General features: G+C 50.8%; 1 protein-coding gene across 1 annotated transcript; it reads right to left on the bottom strand.

The window, feature by feature from the left end:
• Positions 1-2,895: 2,895 nt before the first annotated feature.
• RABL3 (RAB, member of RAS oncogene family like 3) lies at positions 2,896-21,977 on the bottom strand. The gene is made up of 8 exons (XM_068165912.1): positions 21,869-21,977; positions 20,503-20,594; positions 18,792-18,921; positions 12,313-12,427; positions 10,753-10,903; positions 9,593-9,664; positions 7,950-7,988; positions 2,896-3,545 (listed from the first exon to the last, which is right to left on the bottom strand). The coding sequence occupies exons 1-8, from the start codon at positions 21,912-21,914 to the stop codon at positions 3,480-3,482; spliced, it is 711 nt and encodes a 236-aa protein (XP_068022013.1). The 5' UTR covers positions 21,915-21,977; the 3' UTR covers positions 2,896-3,479.
• Positions 21,978-22,181: the final 204 nt, after the last annotated feature.

Here is a 22,181-nt window from a genome sequence, read left to right as displayed (position 1 = left end):
GGTGTTGGGTGATAGGTTGGACTTGAGGACCTCTGAGGTCTTTTCCAACCTTGCTGATTCTATGATTCTAAGTCAGGGTGTGCTTTCATTCATGAGCTTGTCTTGTATTTGACATCTTTGACAGAAGGGACAGGAGGTCATAGGGCAAAGAAAGGTGAAACACACTGAAGGAGGTTTAAATTGTGAGACAGAGAGGCTGTCTGGTGTCACAGCCCCAAGCCTGGAGGTGATTTCTTTTTTTGAGAGCTGAAAAAGGTGTGCCAAACAGAAAGGGATCTGGGGGTACTGATTGACAGACACCTAAACATGAGCCAGCAGTGGGCCCAGGCAGCCAAGAAGGCCAGTGGCATCCTGGCCTGCATCAAGAACAGTGTGGCCAGCAGGAGCAGGGAAGTCATTGTGCCCTGTACTCAGCACTGGTTAGGCCACACCTTGAGTCCTGTGTCCACTTCTGGGCCCCTCAGTTTAAGAAGGATATTGAGACACTTGAAGGTGTCCAGAGAAGGGCAACAAGGCTGGGGAGAGGCCTTGAGCACAGCCCTGTGAGGAGAGGCTGAGGGAGCTGGGCTTGCTTAGCCTGGAGAAGAGGAGGCTCAGGGGAAACCTTATTGCTGTCTACAACTACCTGAAGGGATCTTGTAGCCAGGTGGGGGTTGGTCTCTTCTCCCAGGCAACCAGCCCCAGAACAAGAGGACACAGTTTCAAGCTGTGCCAGGGGAGGTTTAGGCTGGATGTTAGGAAGAAATACCTCCCAGAAAGAGAGATTGGCCATTGGAATGTGCTGCCCAGGGAGGTGGTGGAGTCACCATCACTGGAGGTGCTTAGGAAGAGCCTGGATGAGGCACTTGGTGCCATGGATTAGTTGATGAGATGGTGTTGGGTGGTAGGTTGGACTTGATCTCAAAAGACTTTTCCAAGCTGGTTAATTCTATTCTATTCTACTCTATTCTATTCTATTCTAGCACCTGACCTTGAGAAAATCATTTCAGCTCTCACTGTCAAAGGAGCAGAGGGACATTGGTGCTGTCAGGAACTGCATTGCTCAGACATGGGTTATCTGCTATGATTATGTCTGTGCCTCATTTTCCCTGGTCATAAACTCAATGCAAACTAATAACCTACATCATTCAGGCATCTGAAAACTTCCTGTGCTCATGTTTGCAAATGGTGCAAGGCCTTGCTGGAAATGGCCTAAGGAAATGCAAAGTACCCATATTTTTAATGAGTTTGACTGGCTCACCTAGCTGTCACTTCTGTGCCTGATTAGTGGCAATAGGCAGTTTTCCATTCATTTCCAAGCAGCTGCTAGAGAAGAGCTGCAGGCAGATGTAATCTCCAGACTGCAGCTCCCTGTCAATTTCACACCAGCATGTTACTTCCTTCTATCCCCATCTGTTATTAATCTGTATTTATATCTAACTCCAGCTCTCAATTAGCCTTTGCCAGAAGCTTAACCATTAGAGATGACTGTGAGGAAGGAGGGGAAAGAAGCTGCCATAAATGAGGCTTTAACCACTCCATGCAATTAGAGTAGAATAGAATAGAATAGAATAGACCAGACCAGGTTGGAAGAGACCTTCGAGATCAAGTCCAACCTATCACCCAACACCATCTAATCCACTATACCATGCAACCAAGTGCCTCATCCAGTCTCCTCCTAAACACCTTCAGTGATGGTGACTCCACCACCTCCCTGAGCAGCCCATCCCAATGGCCAATCTCTCTCTCTGTGTAGAATTTCTTCCTAACATCCAGACTAAACCTCCCCTGGCACAGCTTGAGACTGTGTCCTCTTGTTCTGGTACTGGCTGCCTGGGAGAAGAGACCAACCCCCACCTGGCTACAACCTCCCTTCAGGGAGTTGTAGACAGCAATGAGGTCTCCCCTGAGCCTCCTCTTCTCCAGGCTAAACAACCCCAGCTCCCTCAGCCTCTCCTCACAGGGCTGTGTTCCAAACCCCTCCCCAGCTTTGTTGCCCTGATGCAGGCCAGGATGCCATTGGCCTTCTTGGCTGCCTGGGCACACTGCAGGCTGATGTTCAGCCTACTCTCATCCAGTACCCCCAGGTCCCTCTCTGCCTGGCTGCTCTCAGCCACTCTGACCCCAGCCTGTAGCACTGCATGGGGTTGTTGTGGCCAATGTGTAGAACCTGGCACTTGGATGTGTTCAATCTCCTGCCCTTGGCCTCTGCCCATCTCTCCAGCCTGTCGAGGTCCCTCTGCAGAGCCTCTCTACCCTCCAGAAGATCAACTCCTGCCCCCAGCTTGGTGTCATCTGCAAATGTACTGATGATGGACTTCTGGGGGGCTGAGAAATCATGCAAAGCCTGGGCTTTTAGGAAGAGAACAGCTTGCACAGTCCCTCAGACCAGGTCAAGTCCCCTTTACCCTTAGTACTAAATATGAAGAGGAAACATCCCTACCACAGAACTTGCCTTCTAATCAGGCTCAGTTCCTACTTTTTACAGAGGTCTGTGTAACTTTTGAGTTGCTACCCATTCTAATTCAGAGGATGTCCTTACATCTCACATTTTCTGAATATGCTAAGCCCTGAGGCTCAGTCAAACCATGTCACATTTGTCCTAAATAAGCACTGCACAAAACCCCATTTTCCCCATCAGCTTTCCTTGTGTTGCCTTTTAACGTTCAGGAAAGGACTGCACTGATTTCTGAACAGTTAAACAGGAATGGAGGTGGTGGAGTCAGTATCATTGGAGGTGTTCAGGAGGAGACTTGAGGGGGTGCTTGGTGCCATGGGTTAGTTGTTTAAGGGGGTTGGACACGATGATCTTGAAGGTCTCTTCCAACCTGGTCTGGTCTATTCTGTTCTATTCTATTCTATTCCTGATTCACTTTGTCCTCTTCAAAGCAAACATTTCAATTTAAGAAGCAGAATTAACACCACCTCTTTTCTACTCAAGACTTTTTATTAAGGCTTCAAATCTTTTCTTCACCTCTCTTGCCTACTTATGGTTATCCCTTTTGAACAGGTCTGAAGAGTGTGTCCCATGTGAGGCAACACCATTCATATTACAAAGGCTTCCTCTTATTTTCCAGACCATTCCTTAACACATCCTTACACTTGTTTTTTTCACTTTACTGCAGATTGGAAGCCCACTTGGTGTCACCTTTCCTTTAGAGGGAAGATGAATGCAATTCATCTCAGGGAGTGCCTGGAGATCCTCCAAACAGGAGCTGCAAACGTCACATACGTATTCACAGTGGATGAGGAAGCTTCCCATAGCAGTGTGAGAGGCATTCAATTTATTGCACACTTCCCCCCAAGTGTTCCCATCTATCCAGATGGCTTGCAAGCCTAAGGGACTCTCTAGGCTTCAGATTAGATTGTTCAGAAGTCCTTTCCAGCAAGAGCAGCGTCGGCAGCCTGCTCGGCCGCAGGATCGTTTTCACCCCGCTAGACATCAGCATCCAGTCAGAATGGGAATGTCCTTAAAAAGTCATCTGCCACCTCTTCATTTTTCACTCATAATGAAGGTTCTTCAGTGTTCCTCCTCCAAACCTTTTCCTTTCAGAGAAGCCAGGAATCTAGGGACAGGAAAGAGAAGTCATCATGTCAGAATGGGCGCGAGCTCCCCCCGGCCCATAACTGAGCACCACGTTACCAAGCCAACTGCAACAATGCCTCCCCCTTCCACTCCAACCCCAGCAGCAGGACTAAAATGCTGTTAGTTAAACAAGCTGCAAAGCTTGAGGATGGCTCATGTCTTACACAGAAATCCTTCAGGTTCTTTGGGGAAGGTTACAATGAAAGCCTGAATTGTTGGGGCAAATACTACACTGGTTCATTGCAGGTTTCAAAGGCCTCACTTCACCCAGATTCAAAGGCAAACAAGAATCTCTCCACTCATTGTTGAAACTACAACAGTATGACCAAGTCCTATCAAAGAGCTCTTGAGACTTTTATGCCTTCTAACCAGAGCTTGCAGCACTTCTCTGGGAGTTGAAAGGACAGTTTAACCCTGGTCTCCAAGCTGGTGACACGTGGGTGTGATGGGTGAACCACTAGATGGATACAGAACTGGCTTGATGGCTGCACCCAAAGAGTGGCTGCCCATGGGTCCATGCCCCAGGGGAGGCCAGGGACAAGCAGAGTCCCTCAAGGATCAGTTCTGGGACCAGGCTTGTTCAACATCTTTGTGGGTGCCATGGACAGTGGCACTGAGTGCACCCTCAGCAAGTTTGCTGATGACACCAAACTATGTGGTGCAGCAGACAGCTGGAGGGAAGGGAGGCCATCCAGAGGGACCTGGACAGGCTGGAGAGGTGGGCACAAGCCAACCTCAGGAGGTTCAACAAGACCAAGTGCAGGGTCCTGCATCTGGGTCGATGAAATCCCAGGCACAAATCCAGGCTGGGCAGGGACTGGCTGGAAAGCAGCCCTGAGGAGAGAGACTTGGGGGTGCTGGGGGAGGAGAAGCTCAACAGGAGCTCTCAGTGTGCACTTGCAGCCCAGAAAGCCAATCAGATCCTGGGCTGCATCAGGAGAAGTGTGGCCAGCAGGGCAAGGGAGGTGATCCTCCCCCTCTGCTCAGCTCTGCTGAGACCCCACCTGGAGTACTGCCTCCAGTTCTGGAGCCCCTATTCCAAGAGGGATCTGGAGGTGCTGGAAGGTGTCCAGAGAAGGGCCACGAGGATGATCAGAGGGCTGGAGCACCTCTGCTGTGAGGACAGACTGAAGGAGTTGGGGCTGTTCAGTCTGGAGAAGAGAAGGCTCCCAGGTGACCTCATTGTGGCCTTCCAGTATCTGAAGGGGGCTACAGGAAGGCTGGGGAGGGACTGCTCAGGATCTCAGGGAGTGATAGGACTAGGGGGAATGGAATGAGGCTGGAGGTGGGGAGATTCAGGCTGGAGGTGAGGAGGAAGTTCTTCCCCATGAAAGTGGTGAAGCCCTGGAATGGGTTGTCCAGGGAGGTGGTTGAGGCCCCATCCCTGGAGGTGTATAAGCCCAGGCTGGATGAGGCTGTGGCCAGGCTGATCTAGTGTGGGGTGTCCCTGCCCAAGGCAGGGGGGTTGGACCTAGATGATCCTTGTGGTCCCTTCCAACCCTGACTGATACTATGACACTATGATACTATAACATGGAGAGGTTCTACTGAACTCTCCAGTTCCAGCTTGCACTTTGGGGTCTTCTTAAATATGACTGTCCACTTCTTGAGATTTATTTTAAGCTTTTGAGTTGTCACTGAGGCAGAAGAAGGTAGTCAGCAGCAGGCTGTGATCTTGGGCACAGGGCCATAAGGAATATAAAGGTAATTGCTGCCTGGCCACTGAAAATGATTAAATAAGAAAAAAAACTTACATCATGCATCTAGCACTACCAGCACACAGGGAGATGTCTGCATTAAGCTACTGCTCATCTCCCAGGCAACCAGCACCAGAACAAGAGGACACAGTCCCAAGCTGCACCAGGGGAGGTTTAGGCTGGAGGTGAGGAGAAAGCTCTTCACTGAGAGAGTTGTTAGCATTTGGAATGTGCTGCCCAGGGAGGTGCTGGAGTCACCATCCCTGGAGGTGTTCAAGAGGGGATTGGATGTGGCACTTGAAGCTATGGTTTAGTAGTCCTGAGGTGTTGGGTGATAGGTTGGACTTGATGACCTCTGAGGTCTTTTCCAACCTTACTGCTTCTATGATAGTACCCCCAAGAAATGTTGACTTCCTTTTACTAGAATATGGAGAGGAAGGGAGAGAGGAGGGGAAGGGGGGAAAGGCATCATGCAGAACTGAAAGAGGGAACAATAAATTTCACAGAATCACCAAGGTTGGAAGAGACCTCAAAGATCATCAAGTCCAACCTGTCACCACAGACCTCATGACTAAACCATGGCACCAAGTGTAACATCCAATCCCCTCTTGAACACCTCCAGGGATGGGGACTCCACCACCTCCCTGGGCAGCACATTCCAATGACGAATGACTCTCTCAGTGAAGAACTTTCTCCTCACCTCCAGCCTAAACTTCCCCTGGTGCAGCTTTAGACTGTGTCCTCTTGTTCTAGTGCTGGTTGCCTGGGAGAAGAGACCAACCCCCACCTGGATACAACCTCCCTTCAGGTAGCTGTAGACAGCCTCCTCTTCTCCAGGCTAAGCAACCCCAGCTCCCTCAGCCTCTCCTCACAGGGCTGTGCTCAAGGCCTCTCTCCAGCTTTGCTGTCCTTCTCTGGACACATTCAAGAGTCTCAATATCCTTCTTAAACTGAGGAGCCCAGAACTAGACACAGGACTCAAGATGTGGCCCAACCAGTGCTGAGTACAGGGGCAGAATGACTTCCCTGTTCCTGCTGGTCACACTGTTCCTGATGCAGGCCTCTTTTTAAAAGGCATAAAAACATGCTTGAAGAAGTAAGCAGTCTGTGACTATTCTTCCCCCTCTCTCCCTAAGGGACTTTCAGCAAGGCTACATCTACTGAAACATTGGATTGTATTTCAGTGGTGCTGTTGACAGCAATTTGCAAGCACCTCACCGATGTGGTAAGTGGAACTTCACTGCTCTCTGCGTGAGACTGCATATGGGAAGGTGAGGGACACAAAAAGTTGAAGTGGCCTGCCAAAGCCACAAGAGTCTTTCTTCACCAACTGTCCTGAAAGCAGTTAATTCATTCCTTAACAGCTGGGTTAAAAGCTGGAATCATGCTGCCATTTTCCTTGGGACCTTGCTGGTGCTATAAAAACTGGAGAAGAAGAGACTCAGGGGTGACCTTATTGCTCCCTACAACTCCCTGAAGGGAGGTTGTAGACAGGCAGAGGTTGGTCTCTTCTCCCAGGCAACCAGCACCAGAACAAGAGGACACAGTCTCAAGCTGTGCCAGGAGAGGTTTAGGCTGGAGGTTAGGAGGAAGTTCTACATAGAGAGAGCGATTGCCCATTGGAATGTGCTGCCCAGGGAGGTGGTGGAGTCACCATAGTATCAGTCAGGGTTGGAAGGGACCACAAGCATCATCTAGTTCCAACCCCCCTGCCATGGGCAGGGACACCCCACACTAGATCAGCCTGGCCACAGCCTCAGCCAGCCTGGGCTTAAACACCTCCAGGGATGGGGCCTCAACCACCTTCCTGGACAACCCATTCCAGGGCTTCACCACTCTCATGGGGAAGAACTTCCTCCTCACCTCCAGCCTCAATCTCCCCACCTCCAGCTTCATTCCATTCCCCCTAGTTCTATCACTACCTGAGATCCTGAGCAGTCCCTCCCCAGCCTTCCTTCAGATACTGGAAGGCCACAATGAGGTCACCTAGGAGCCTTCTCTTCTGCAGACTGAACAGCCCCTACTCCTTCAGTCTGTCCTCACAGGAGAGGTGCTCCAGCCCTCTGATCATCCTCCTGGCCCTTCTCTGGACACCTTCCAGCACCTCCAGATCCCTCTTGGAATAGGGGCTCCAGAACTGGAGGCAGTACTCCAGGTGGGGTCTCACTGGAGGTGTTCAGGAGGAGACTTGATAGGGTGCTTGGTGCCATGGTTTAGTTGATTAGGTGGTGTTGGATGATAGGTTGGACTCGATGATCTTGAAGATCTCTTCCAACCTGGTTTATTCTATTCTACCTATACAGAAGATAAAATGCTGGCTCCAGCTGTGCACAAAAAGCCTTTTCATTGACTTTCCAGGCAGCATCTCAGCCTAAGTCTGCAATCCAGCAGCCTGAAGCTGACAGATCTGAAGTGAGATCTTATTTGCCCATTTACCTCACTCTTGCAACTTCTACTCTCTTAGCATACTTCATTATTTCACTGCCAATCACAAACACTGCAGCTGACAGAAGTCAGCCATTTCTTTTCCATGTCTCTCCAAACCAGCTGTGCTCCCACAGACTTCAAGGCTCAATTGCCAGCAGTGATTATCATACAAATCACATGAAACCCACGTTTGAAGAGGACTCTGTCAGCAGCTCACATTACACAGGCAGAAACAAAAGAAGAAGGAAAAAATGACAAACCTGATTGCCATCTCTTAAGAAGTATCTCTTCTCTATAACCTGGGAAAAACAGAGAGTGATCTCAGCAGGCACAGCATATGCAGAACCTCATCCTCCAGTCAACACTTCATATGTGAGTGGTGGAACTCATGGCTAACTGGGACAAGGTCTGGACCCACATTGTCTGCTCCAGGCCTATTGCTTTACTGCACATAGAAGGAGCTGCCCCTCCAGCTCTTCTTACTAAACCTGTGCTATCCTCAGCTTCTGCACAGCAAATCTATTCATCCCTCACTATTAATGGAGGTGATGGCTTGCATATCTCCTTACTGCATTCCCCTCCCTCTCTGCAGCTGCAGCAGTTCTGAGCACCAGATGAAGCTCATTCTGCAGGTGCATTAGAGCTCCAGTGGCTCTGAGCAGGCCCTAGGCACAGGCAATGCTTGAGAAGAGGCAGCTTGACTTGCTCACTGTGCTGAAGGATACATACAGAGGCAGCACTGTCAACCTAAGAATCAAAAAGTGGTTTGTATCACCTTACTGCTGTCTGCAACCTGTAGCCAGGCAGATGCTGGTCTCTTCTGCCAGGCAACCAGCACCAGAACAAGAGGACACAGTCTCAGGCTGTGCCAGGGGAGGTTTAGGCTGATGTTAGGAAGAAGTTCTTCACAGTAAGAGAGATTGGCCATTGGACTGTGCTGCCCAGGGAGGTGGTGGAGTCACCATCACTGGAGGTGTTTAGGAAGAGACTGGATGGGGTGCTTGGTGCCATGGTTTAGTTGGTTATATGGTGTTGGGTGACAGGTTGGACTTGATGATCTCAAAGGTCTTTTCCAACCTGGTTAATTCTATTCTATTCTAACCTAATCACCCAACACCATCTAATCAACTGAACCATAGCACCAAGCACCCCATTCAGTCTCTTCCTAAACACCTGCAGTGATGGTGACTCCACCACCTCCCTGGGCAGCACATTCCAATGGCCAATCTCTCTTCCTGTGAAGAACTTCCTCCTAACATCCAGCCTAAACCTCCCCTGGTGCAGCTTGAGACTGTGTTGGACTTGATGATCTCAAAGGTCTTTTCCAACCTGGTTAATTCTGTATTCTACCCTATACTATCTATACCCTCCTCCAATGAAAATCCAGGCCAAACCTCCTCTGAAGTGTGATCTGTTACAGGAAGTGATCTGCTGCACTATGATGGTATCTTTGTTCAGGCAATGCTTAAATCAGAGCATTCCTCCTGTTATTTTCACAGCAGACCCTGATGCTTGGTTGCAGGAAGGGAGAGTAACATCCCAAATTTCTTGATTCCCTAAATGCTTTAACTGGGATGAAGAGAGCTAACCACAGGCTTGTAACTCCACACATTGCTGCCTTAGCACACTGCAAACCTACCAAAGGGCTCCAAAAGCACACTCAGAGTGTCTTTGCATGTTTGTCAGCTCTTTGTCATTGCTCTCTGCAGATCAAGAATCAAATCTTGAAGCAGATCAGCTGTTTCCTGGGGGTGTCCAAAAGCAGACCAATATTTGGCCTCTCCACAACTGGCTTGGATCAACCCAAAAAGCAGAATGTGAAAGGAGCAGCTAGTTGTTTGATGTTCAGCTCACAGACAGGACTCAATATATAGAACAATAAAACTTAATTGTCTTGACCTACCTTATCAAAAAACCTGCTTAGTTTGACAGCATTGGATGAACCTGCAGCCAGGTAACGAGGATTGGTGCAATCCTGGAACACAACAACAAACCAAACACAAGGAAATCAATGCAGGGAAGTCAACAGACTCACCAGACACAGCCAGAGAAAACACACCTGCTGACTTCTGCTCCACAGTCTTTTTAGACAGAAGGCCAACTTCTGTTTGGTGATCAGCTGAAGAGTTCCAAATAGCCCTGTATCCTCCAGTGCTTCCTGTGTTCCAGTTTGTACCCACTGCCTCCTGCCCTATCACTGAACACCACTGAAAAGAGCTCAGCCCCCACTGAAAACTGCCAACCATCAGCTCTGAGCTTTGGGAACCTTATCCAACACCCCCTACATACCTCCCTGAAGGGAAACAAAGGCAAATTGTTTTGTCAAGTAAGGGAGAGCCATTCAAAATGGGTATGACTCCAACATGGCCCAGGAAGCCAAGAAGGCCAATGGCATCCTGGCCTGCATCAGAAAGAGTGTGGCCAGCAGGAGCAGGGAAGTCACTGTGTCCCTGTACTCAGCACTGGTTAGGCCACACCTTGAGTCCTGTGTCCAGTTCTGGGCCATTCAATATAAGAAGGATACTGAGACACCTGAATGTGTCAGAGAAGGGCAACAAGTCTGGGGAGAGGTATCAAGCACAAGCCCTATGAGGAGAGGCTGGGGGAGCTGGGGTTCTTTAGCCTGGAGAAAAAGAGGCTCAGGGGAGACCTTATTGCTGTCTACAGCTACCTGAAGGGAGGCTGTACCCAGGAAGGGGTTGGTCTCTTCTCCCAGGCAACAAGCACTAGAACAAGAGGACACAGTCTCAAGCTGTGCCAGGGGAAGTTTAGGCTGGAGGTGAGGAGAAAGTTCTTCACTGAGTCGTTCGTCATTGGAATGTGCTGCCCAGGGAGGTGGTGGAGTCACCATCCCTGGAGGTGTTCAAGAGGGCACTGGATGTGGCACTTGGTGCCATGGTTTAGTTAGTCCTGAGGTGTTGGGTGACAGGTTGGCCTTGATGATCACCTGAGTGATTCTATGTTTAGTGAGACAATCTCTAAGTTTCAGCATACCTTCATTGAGAAAAACCAGGCCTTGCCCCCATCTGAAAAACCCCAAGCAGTTATGCCAAGGATACTCACCAGATTTATCTCTTCAGCATTGAAATCCTCAGCCAAGAAAGCCGTTCTGGTCAGAACCTCATTCCGCTTCGTTTCTGGGATCTGGTCCAGCTTAGTGCCTATCACCAGCAGTGGAATCTGGTTGTCTGCAAACTGCTCACGGTCATAGTCACTGATGAGGAAACAAGCACAATGCTGAATGAGGCAATGGTCCTGCTAAGTGGGCACAGGGGCACCAGCACGATCCCTGTCCCTCTCAAATGTCCATGTCCAGCCAGCATGGATTTAGGAAGGTCAGGTCCTGCCTCTCCAACCTGATCTCCTATGATCAGGTGACTGCCTGGTGGATGTGGTCTACTTGGACTTCAGCAAGGCCTTTGACACCGTCCCCCACAGCAAACTCCTGGCCAAGCTGTCAGCCCATGGCTTGGACAGCAGCACTCTGAGCTGGGTTAGGAACTGGCTGGAGGCTGAGCCCAGAGAGTGGTGGTGAATGGTGCCACAGCCAGCTGGCAGCCAGGCAGCAGTGGTGTCCCCCAGGGATCAGTGCTGGGCCCCATCCTGTTCAATATCTTCATTGATGATCTAGATGAGGGGATTGAGTCAGTCATCAGCAAGTTTGCAGATGACACCAAGTTAGGAGCAGATGTTGGTCAGTTAGATGTCAGAAAGACTCTGCAGAGGGACCTCGACCGACTGGACAGATGGGCAGAATCCAACTGGATGGCATTCAACAAGTCCAAGAGCCAGGTGCTGCACTTTGGCCACAACAACCCCATGCAGAGCTACAGGCTGGGGTCAGAGAGCTCAGACAGAGAGGGACCTGGGGGTGCTGATTGACAGCCACCTAAACATGAGCCTGCAGTGTGCCCAGGTGGCCAAGAAGGCCAATGGCATCCTGGCCTGCATCAAGAACAGTGTAGCCAGCAGGAGCAAGGAGGTCATTCTGCCCTGCATTGGTTAGGCCACGCCTTGAGTCCTGTGTCCAGTTCTGGGCCCCTCAGTTTAAGAAGGAGATTGACACTTGAAGGTGTCCAGAGGAGGGCAATGAGGCTGGGGAGAGGCCTTGAGCACAGCCCTGTGAGGAGAGGCTGAGGGAGCTGGGGTTGCTTAGCCTGGAGAAGAGGAGGCTCAGGGGAGACCTTCTTGCTCCCTACAACTACCTGAAAGGTGGCTGTAGCCAGGAAGGGGGTTGGTCTCTTCTCCCAGGCAACCAGCACCAGAACAAGAGGACAGAGTCTCAAGCTGCACCAGGGGAGGTTTAGGCTCAAGGTGAGGAGAAAGTTCTTCCGAGAGAGAGTAATTGGCCATTGGAATGTGCTGCCCAGGGAGGTGGTGGAGTCCCCATCCCTGGAGGTGTTCAAGAGGGGATTGGATGTGGCACTTGGTGCCATGGTTTAGTCATGAGGTCTGTGGTGACAGGGTGGACTCCATGATCTTTGAGGTCTCTTCCAACCTTGTTGATACTGTGATACTGTGATCTAATTTCAAGTACCCTTAGGTATGGACAAAAACTGCCCAAACACCTTGGAGTTATTGCATCTTAATTGTTTCTCAGCATTCACATTGTTTTTCACTCACCCATTTGTCACAAGAACTCCTGTTGGAGCAACATCTCTGTTGAGTGCCTCCAGAGACCAGCGGTACAAATTCTGGGATGACTTCTTGTTGGTTAAATCATGCACTAAAATGATCCCTGCAATGAAAGGGAAGGCAGCAAGATGCTATTTAATGACTTTTAAAAACATATCTTACTTAAACCAACATCTGCAGGCTCCTACATATCTGGGAATGAAGAAAGGGAGGTACAGCCAGTTCAGCCACAGTGAATGAGTAAAGCTGAAAATGCCAGGATGCAACAGGTGTAATGCTGCTTAGCAGGAACTGGAGAAAAGCCATGAGAAAAATCTCATGGAGGAACAGAGTCAGCTCATCTGCAAGAGGCTTGCAGGCCACACCTTGAGTCCTGTGTCCAGTTCTGGGCCCCTCAGTTTAAGAAGGACATCGAGACACTTGAATGTGTCCAGAGAAGGGCAATGAGGCTGGGGAGAGGCCTCGAGCACAGCCCTGTGAGGAGAGGCTGAGGGAGCTGGGGTTGCTTAGCCTGGAGGAGGCTCAGGGGAGACCTTATTGCTCTCTACAACTACCTGAAGGGAAGCTGTAGCCAGGTGGGGGTTGGTCTCTTCTCCCAGGCAACCAGCACCAGAACAAGAGGATGCAGTCTCAAGCTGGGCCAGGGGAGGTTCAGGCTGGAGGTGAGGAGAAAGTTCTTCCCAGAAAGAGAGATTGGCCATTGGAATGTGCTGCCCAGGGAGGTGGTGGAGTCACCATCCCTGGAGGTGTTCAAGAGGGGACTGGACATGGCACTTGAAGCCATGGTTTAGTTAGTCATGAGGTGCTGGGTGACAGGTTGGACTTGACTATCTCTGAGGTTTTTCCCAGCCTCCTTGATTCTATGATTCATTGCCTGATTCTTCTACATCTAGTCCTAACAATACTGGACCTGTGTTACTGCAGCAGAGAATTCATCCTTTCTGTTTTACCTGGATAGTAAACATGATTGTCATTTTGTCATCCCATCCAAAAAGTCTGAGGGCTGTTTCTTTGTTTGAGTGAGCTTAGAGAATGCCTTTCTGAGTGTTCAAGAACTAATGGTCCATATACCGGGGGAGATATCTGACAGGAGAAACAGATTCTGACAAACTTTCTCAGTCCACCACATAGCTGCTAGAAACATGAAGTAGTAAGATTTTATGTACTGAAGAGTAAGCTTCCAGCAGTTTTCATTACCATGATCCTTCAAAATGTATATTCTGAGACAAAACCAGCCAGGCAAACCTCCTAGCTGTGCCACTAAAAGACACCCACTTCTCCGGTGGGTTAGGAACTGGCTGGAGGCTGAGCCCAGAGAGTGGTGGTGAATGGTGCCACAGCCAGCTGGCAGCCAGGCACCACTGGTGTGCCCCAGGGATCAGTGCTGGGCCCTGTGCTCTTTAACATCTTCATTGATGATCTGGATGAGGGCATTGAGTCCATCATCAGTAAATTTGCAGACAACACCAAGCTGGGGGCAGGAGTTGATCTGCTGGAGGGTAGAGAATCTCTGCAGAGGGACCTGGACAGGCTGGAGAGATGGGCAGAGTCCAATGGGATGGCATTCAACAAATCCAAGTGCCAGGTGCTGCACTTTGGCCACAACAACCCCAGGCAGTGCTACAGGCTGGGGTCAGAGTGGCTGAGAGCAGCCAGGCAGAGAGGGACCTGGGGGTGCTGGTCGATGGTAGGCTGAACATGAGCCTGCAGTGTGCCCAGGCGGCCAGGAGGGCCAATGGCATCCTGGCCTGCATCAGGAACAGTGTGGCCAGCGGGAGCAGTAAGGTGATTCTGCCCCTGTACACTGCACTGGTTAGGCTACAACTCGAGTCCTGTGTCCAGTTCTGGGCCCCTCAGTTTAGGAAGGAGGTTGACTTGCTGGAAGGTGTCCAGAGAAGGGCAACAAAGTTGGGGAGGGGTTTGGAACACAGCCCTGTGAGGAGAGGCTGAGGGAGCTGGGCCTGCTTAGCCTGGAGAGGAGGAGACTCAGGGGTGACCTTGTTGCTCTCTACAACTACCTGAAGGGAGGTTGTAGCCAGGTGGGGGTTGGTCTCTTCTCCCAGGCAGCCAGCACCAGAACAAGAGGACACAGTCTCTGGCTGCACCAGGGGAGGTTCAGGCTGGAGATCAGGAGGAAGTTTTGCACAGAGAGAGTGATTGCCCATTGGAATGTGCTGCCCAGGGAGGTGGTGGAGTCACCATCACTGGAGGTGTTCAGGAGGAGACTTGATAGGGTGCTTGGTTGCATGGGTTAGTTGGTTGGGTGGTGTTGGATGATAGGTTGGACATGATCTTGAAGGTCTCTTCCAACCTGGTCTGGTCTATTCTATTCTATTCTATGTACAGCTCCTAACTCAATTACCAACTGCTGCTGGCAAATTTCTTCTATTCATTCACACCTTCTGCAACCTGTGGGATCCTCCTCCTTCCTCCAGGTGCCAAACCATTCAGGGGCAATATGGAATCACACCCCTTCTTTGCATCAGGACTCCTTCTCAACACACTTCACAATCTGTAGATGGAGAAAGCTTATCAACTTGATCCTTCATCTTACCTCCCAGAGGTGCCACACACTACAAACCAACCACATTTTCCACTCCCCACACAACTGTGCACACTCTCCTATGAGAGTTCCCAACATATCACCACCATAACCCTATTTCAAAGCATTTATCTCAGTAACAGCATAAAAAGGCAACTCAACTGTGTGTCCACCCCCAGCATAGGGAAAAAAAGCCCTGATACAACATAGCTTGGCCTACAGGAACAGATTCATGCTGCATAATCTTAAGAGAAACACTCTCCACCTCCAGCCACTCTTCACAGAATAGCAGGGGTTGGAAGGGACCTCTGAAGATCATCTAGTTCAACCCCCTTGCTAAAATCAGAGGCACCTGAAGTAAATCCCAAAGGAACACATCCAGGTCCATTCTGAAGGCCTCCAAACTCCTCAACCTCTCTGGGCAGCCTGTTCCAGTACTCTGCCACTCTCCCAGGGAAGAATTTCTTCCTTATCTTTATGTGGAGCCTCCCCTTCCACAGTCATGTTTTTGCCTGGTCAGCCCCCTTACCTGCCTCCCTGGAAAGTTAGTTCCAGCAGTAGAAAAAAGGACTGAGTCAAGATCAAAAAAGAGCAGGCAGGACCAATGACTGCTACAGGAAATTCTCCTCCCCCACTAAGGTCTGCAAGCCACAGTCCTACTGTCCAGTCATTCTTCTAGACTATCACAGTCCACACACCAGCTGCAGGGCCACCAAAGCAGAACTGTGGTCAAACCCCAAGCAAACCATACCTAACTTTGTCAAAAACTGTCTCTCCCTGACAGCCTTTGCAGGTGCTGCCACAACCAAACATTAAAATGTCCTTTGATCTCAGGCTTTCAGACCACTTGCAAGCCCAGAATGCAGAAGCAGTCAGGCAGAAGGAACACATTCATATGCTCCTTTGAAATCAGGTCAAACAGAGGCAATTTGGGAGACATGATCTAATGAAGGAATTAATGGAATGAAAGAAACCAGAGCCAAGGCTAACTACTAAAGTCAACAGGTTTCATATGTGAGCTGCCTAATATCTTTTGGGCAGTGGAGATAAATAATTCTATTCTAGTAACATAATCAATTATAGTTCAGACACATAAAGCCAGTACCTCATCTCCTAAAGTGCTGTTGTAGGATATTTCCAAGTCTGACCTACACTCACTGGCATACTGTGGCCTTGGAGTCAAAACCCATCTTTTCATATACCAAATAGACTTGCTTTGAAGGCACAGCCCAACTGAAACCTTATTTAGAGAGGTAAACATAAGCCAGAGGTGGTGGAGTCACCATCACTGGAGGTGTTTAGGAAGAGACTGGATGGGGTGCTTGGTGCCATGGTTGAGTTGATTAGATGGTGCTGGGTGATAGGTTGGACTCGATGATCTCAGAGGTCTCTCCTCTCCTCTCCCCCAGTCTCCTCCAGTCTCCTCTCCTCTCCTCCAGTCTCCTCTCCCCTCCTCCAGTCTCCTCTCCCCTCCTCCAGTCTCCTCTCCTCTCCCCTCCTCTCCTCCAGTCTCCTCTCTTCTCCTCCAGTCTCCTCTCCTCTCCTCCAGTCTCCTCCCGTCTCCTCTCCTCCAGTCTCCTCTCCTCTCCTCCAGTCTCCTCCAGTCTCCTCTCCTCTCCTCCAGTCTCCTCCAGCCTCCTCTCCTCTCCTCCAGTCTCCTCCAGTCTCCTCTCCTCTCCTCCAGTCTCCTCTCCAGTCTCCTCTCCTCTCCTCCAGTCTCCTCTCTTCTCCTCCAGTCTCCTCTCCTCTCCTCCAGTCTCCTCCAGCCTCCTCTCCTCTCCTCCAGTCTCCTCCAGCCTCCTCTCCTCTCCTCCAGTCTCCTCTCCAGTCTCCTCTCTTCTCCTCCAGTCTCCTCTCCTCTCCTCCAGTCTCCTCCAGTCTCCTCCAGTCTCCTCTCCTCTCCCCCAGTCTCCTCTCCTCTCCCCCAGTCTCCTCTCCACCCCTCCAGTCTCCTCTCCCCCAGTCTCCTCTCCACCCCTCCAGTCTCCTCTCCTCTCCTCTCCTCCAGTCTCCTCTCCACCCCTCCAGTCTCCTCTCCACCCCTCCAGTCTCCTCTCCTCTCCCCCAGTCTCCTCTCCACCCCTCCAGTCTCCTCTCCTCTCCTCTCCTCCAGTCTCCTCTCCACCCCTCCAGTCTCCTCTCCTCTCCTCCAGTCTCCTCTCCGCAGATTTCTTCCTCCTTTCCCAGGAGGAAAAGACAGCTAATGAAATAACCACAGAGCAAACTGTGCCTATTGTATGGCTGAACACACTCTTGAAAGGCCCTCCAATGATTTGGCACAAGAGAAGAGGAGAATGAAACAGAACACCTGTGACAGGCTTGCAGAAGCAGTTGTTAACCTTGCATACACCTACTTTTAGTGAACAACCCTTGGATGCCAAGAAGTAACAACTGCCATACTGCATTGTTAAGGTTTGCAATCTCTTATTAGTGGCAGAGATGGACTAGTAGGCCTTTAAGTCTCAGCTGAAGGTACAAAATACTAGTTTCTGTATACAGCCAGGTTGTAAGATTCAATTCTTTAAAGTAATTTGGCAAATTACAGGAGCAGAGAAAAGGTGGTTGCCAGCCTACTGCAATCTGATGGGAGAACAGTTCAAATTTGCCAAGGCAGGACTGAAAGTCATTGAATTATAGAATCAATAAGGTTGGAAAAGACCTCAGAGATCATCAAGTCACCCAGCACCTCATGACTAACCAAACCATGGCTTCAAGTGCCACATTCAATCCCCTCTTGAACACCTCCTGGGATGGTGACTCCACCACCTCCCTGGGCAGCACATCCCAATGGCCAATTCCTCTTTCTGGGAAGAACTTTATCCTCACCTAGATCCTAAACTTCCCCTGGTGAAGCTTGAGACTGTATCCTCTTGTTCTGGTGCTGGTTATTTGACTGATGTGTACTTTGGAACTGAACAGAGTAGAAAGTATACATCATACTTAGACACGTTGTCCCAGCTTAAGGCAGATCCTCCCTTGCCTGCCACCGGGGCACAACAAATGAGACTCACACAAATGGATTGCAGCAGTGATGGAAAGTTCAAATGGAAAAGTAGTGGGTGTTTTACAGAGAGCTACAGGCACAGTGACCAAAAAGATCCCAAAGCATACAGAGTCCCTTACAGCACACCCAAAAGCCTCCCAGCGCTCCCCTTCTCCCTACCTGAGGGCATACCCAAAACCCCCAGGGCTCTTTCTTTGCCCACTCCACTGTTAGGCTAATCTCAGCTGGCCAGATCTGAGATTGCCCTTCCCTCTTCTCCTCCTGGCATTAGGCCTTGAGACAACTCCCCTTCCATTACCAGATGTGGGGTGGTAGGGCAAAGCCCTTGCAAGCCCTCCACCCTGTTTTCAGAATGGGCATTAACCCACCACACCAGATAGGGAGCATCTCCCACAGCAGCAGTGAGGGAAGAAAGAGGAAGTGAGAGACCCTGCTGATAGATTTATAGGGCAGAGGACATTGTGGGTATGAAATACACAGCTTCCTGTGTCCCCCCCACTGGGCTGGAGCCTCAGGACACTGGAGGTGTATCTTGTGTGGCAGTGACAGGAGGCAGCCAGCCTAAACTGCCACACGTGTATCTGGTGAGGAAAGGTGAAGACAAGTGTAGCTGGAAGGGACAACACTGTAACTTCAAAGACTCCCTCCTGTGCCAGCTGCACAAGACTTAAGTCAAAGGCAGACAAAACACAGCTGCACATGTTGATCTAAACCAGCTTTCAGTTCAAAACTCAATCCATAAAACTATGCTTCCAAATGGCATTTCCCCCTCCCCCCATATAAATGTACTGAAATCAGGACAACACTACAGCCCTCAGTAAGACCCACACAGCTCCTGCCCCAAAAGCAGGAGACAGTGCAGAACAGAAGCAGTGACAAAACCAGGCTTCTGCAAACAACATTCACACCAAGCAAGCTTACCATTCAGCAGGTTGTAGAACACTGCTCGTGTGCTTTTCACACTAGTGGCACTACCCACTGAGCCTCCAACATCCCACAGCTCAATGTAGTAGGTCTTCTCCTCTGGAGTCCCTTCCTTGTAGTCATGGATCTGAGGAAAAATTCACAGCATACATGACCAGAGCACCAGCTCACAGGAGTTAACCCCTGCAACACTTAAACATTCATCATCAGTAAATTCATCATGACACCAAGGGTACTCAGCACTGGTTAGGCCACACCCTGAGTCCTGTGTCCAGTTCTGGGCCCCTCAGTTTAGGAAAGATGTTGAGTTGCTGGAAGGTGTCCAGAGAAGGGCAACAAAGCTGGGGAGGGGTCTGGAGCACAGCCCTGTGAGGAGAGGCTGAGGGAGCTGGGGTTGCTTAGCCTGGAGAAGAGAAGGCTCAGAGGAGACCTTCTTGCTCTCTACAACTACCTGAAGGGAGGTTGTAGCCAGGTGGGGGGTGGTCTCTTCTCCCAGGCAACCAGCACCAGAACAAGAGGACACAGTCTCAAGCTGTGCCAGGGGAAGTTTAGGCTGGATGTTAGGAAGAAATTTTTCCCAGAAAGAGAGATTGGCCATTGGGATGTGCTGCCCAGGGAGGTGGTGGAGTCACCATCCCTGGAGGTGTTTAGGAAGAGACTGGATGAGGCACTTGGTGCCATGGTTTAGTTGATTAGATGGTGTTGGATGATAGGTTGGACTTGATCTCAAAGGTCTCTTCCAGCCTGGTTAGTTCTGTTCTATTCTATTCTATCCTTTAGTCCAACCCCCTTGCCAATGCTGGGTCACCTAGAGCACGTTGCACAAGAGCATATCCAAGCAGGTTTTGAATGTCTTCAGGGAAGGTGACTCCACAACCAGACTGGGCAGCCTGGTCCAGTGCTCCAGAACCCTCAAAGGAAAGAATTTTCACCTTAAGACCAAGTGAAACCTCCTGTGTTCCAGTTTGTGCATTTTGCCTCTAGTCTTATCAGTGGGTGCCACTGAAAACTGCCCTGCCCCATCTCCTTGACCTCCACCCTTTAGATATTCATAAGCATTGTTAACTTCCTCCCTCAGTCCTCTCTTTTTCAGGCTAAAGAGCCCCAGGTCCCTCAGCCTCTCCTTGTATGAGATCCTTCAGTCCCCTCACCATCCTCACTGCCCTCCAATAGACTCTCTCCAGTAATTTTTTGTCCCTGTTGAACTGGAAGCCCAGAACCAAATAAAATACTCCAGGTATGGCCTCACCAGAGCAGAGGGTCAGGGAACAACCTCCATCAACCCATCTGTCACAGTGTTCTGAATGTACCCCAGAATACCATTGGCCTTTTTGCCCATGAGGGCACATTGCTGGCTCATGGTGAACTTGTCCACCAGCACTCCCAGGTCCTTCTGTACTGGTGCAGAGGGTTACTCTTCCTCAGGTGCAGCAGGACTCTACACTTCCATTTCTTGAACTTCATGAGGTTCACCTCTGCCCAACTCTCTAGCATCCTAATTTGCTTTAAAACATTAAGTCCTTAGCAAAAAGAAACCCACTCAAAACCTAAACCAAACCCAAACAAAACCAAATATCACATTGTGAGGCACCTCTTTCTTTGGCCATAAGCTATGGAAGAGTACAAATAATTAAACAAAAAAGCCCAGGCCCTTCTCTAGGCTTAGATGTTAAGCCAGGGCTATAAAGGGGTCAGGCATGTCACCTACTCGAACATCCACCGAGCAGCCCACTGTCCACGACGGGTTTCCCAGCACCTGGTTTTGGCACAGGAGGTGAACAAGGGAAGACTTTCCGACGCCTGCAAATACACACAGAGAACAGTTCCTGGCAGATCACACAAGGGCAGGTGAGAAGCCCCCGGGCTGAAGCACTACCTAAAGGCTCGGCAGGAGCGGGTAACAGTCGCTGGCCAGCGCCCACCGGCCAGGGAAAAGCTATCATAGTATCACAGTATCAGTCAGGGTTGGAAGGCACCACAAGGATCAGCTAGTTCCAACCCCCCTGCCATGGGCAGGGACACCCCACACTAGATCAGGCTGGCCACAGCCTCAGCCAGCCTGGGCTTAAACACCTCCAGGGATGGGGCCTCGACCACCTCCCTGGACAACCCATTCCAGGGCTTCACCACTCTCATGGGGAAGAACTTCCTCCTCACCTCCAGCCTGAATCTCCCCACCTCCAGCTTCATTCCATTCCCCCTAGTCCTATCACTACCGGACATCCTCAGCAGTCCCTCCCCAGCCTTCCTGTAGCCCCCTTCAGATACTGGAAGGCCACAATGAGGTCGCCTCAGAGCTTTCTCTTCTCCAGACTGAACAGCCCCAACTCCTTCAGTCTGTCCTCACAGGAGAGGTGCTCCAGCCCTCTGATCATCCTCCTGGCCCTTCTCTGGACACCTTCCAGCACCTCCAGATCCCTCTTGGAATAGGGGCTCCAGAACTGGAGGCAGTACTCCAGGTGGGGTCTCAGCAGAGCTGAGCAGAGGGGGAGAATCACCTCCCTTGCCCTGCTGGCCACACTTCTCCTGATGCAGCCCAGGATCTGATTGGCTTTCTGGGCTGCAAGTGCACACTGAGAGCTCCTGGTGAGCTTCTCCTCCCCCAGCACCCCCAAGTCTCTCTCCTCAGGGCTGCTTTCCAGCCAGTCACTGCCCAGCCTGGATTTGTGCCTGGGATTGCCTCCACCCAGCTGCAGGACCCTGCACTTGCTCTTGTTGAACTTCATGAGGTTGGCTTGTGCCCACCTCTCCAGGTGCGAGCTGGTTAAGGAGCCTTTAAAGCCCCGAGGGCCGACAGGTACCCCCGCACTCCCTGCAACAGGTGAGGCGAGGGCAGAGGAGCACAGCCCCGGGCGACACGGCTCGGAGAGTGGGGTCCCGCCGCACCTGTCCCAAGCGCAAAAGGGGCGGAGGGAGCGACGGCGGCAACGGCGGAACGCGCATGCGCCGCCAAGTAGCGCCGGGGAGGGCACCCTCCCGCGTCCGTGGTGTGAGGGGCGATGGCGGAAGGGGACATCGCCAGCTCTCTCACGGCTCCGGAAAGCGGGGATGGTGGGAAATGGAGGGACACTCACCGGAGTCACCCAACACCAGTACCTTGACCCTGTCCAAAGCTGCCATCTTACTCCACCTCCCAGCAACCCCGGAAACCGCTTCCCTTCCCAGGGCCGCCAATCTCAGCGCACGATTCTCTCCGCCTATTGGCTGTCTGCTCGAGCGTAGGCGTCATTTTCAGTGTTGATTGGCTTAAACTTCCGTGAGGGCAGGAACTCTGGGGTCCCTGCGGGATACTGATTGGCTTGCTTTTCTGTCACTCATCGCTGACGCAGTGAGTCGGGCGCGCGGTGGGAGAGGAGGGGGTCTACTACGCATGTGCACTACAGGGAG

The sequence above is a fragment of the Melanerpes formicivorus genome, unplaced genomic scaffold, assembly GCF_026170545.1.
Source record: "Melanerpes formicivorus ecotype bairdi unplaced genomic scaffold, bMelFor1.0.p_v2 SCAF_95, whole genome shotgun sequence".
In the NCBI taxonomy this organism is placed as follows: Eukaryota; Metazoa; Chordata; class Aves; order Piciformes; family Picidae; genus Melanerpes; species Melanerpes formicivorus.
This window is presented reverse-complemented; position numbering and strand designations above follow the sequence as displayed.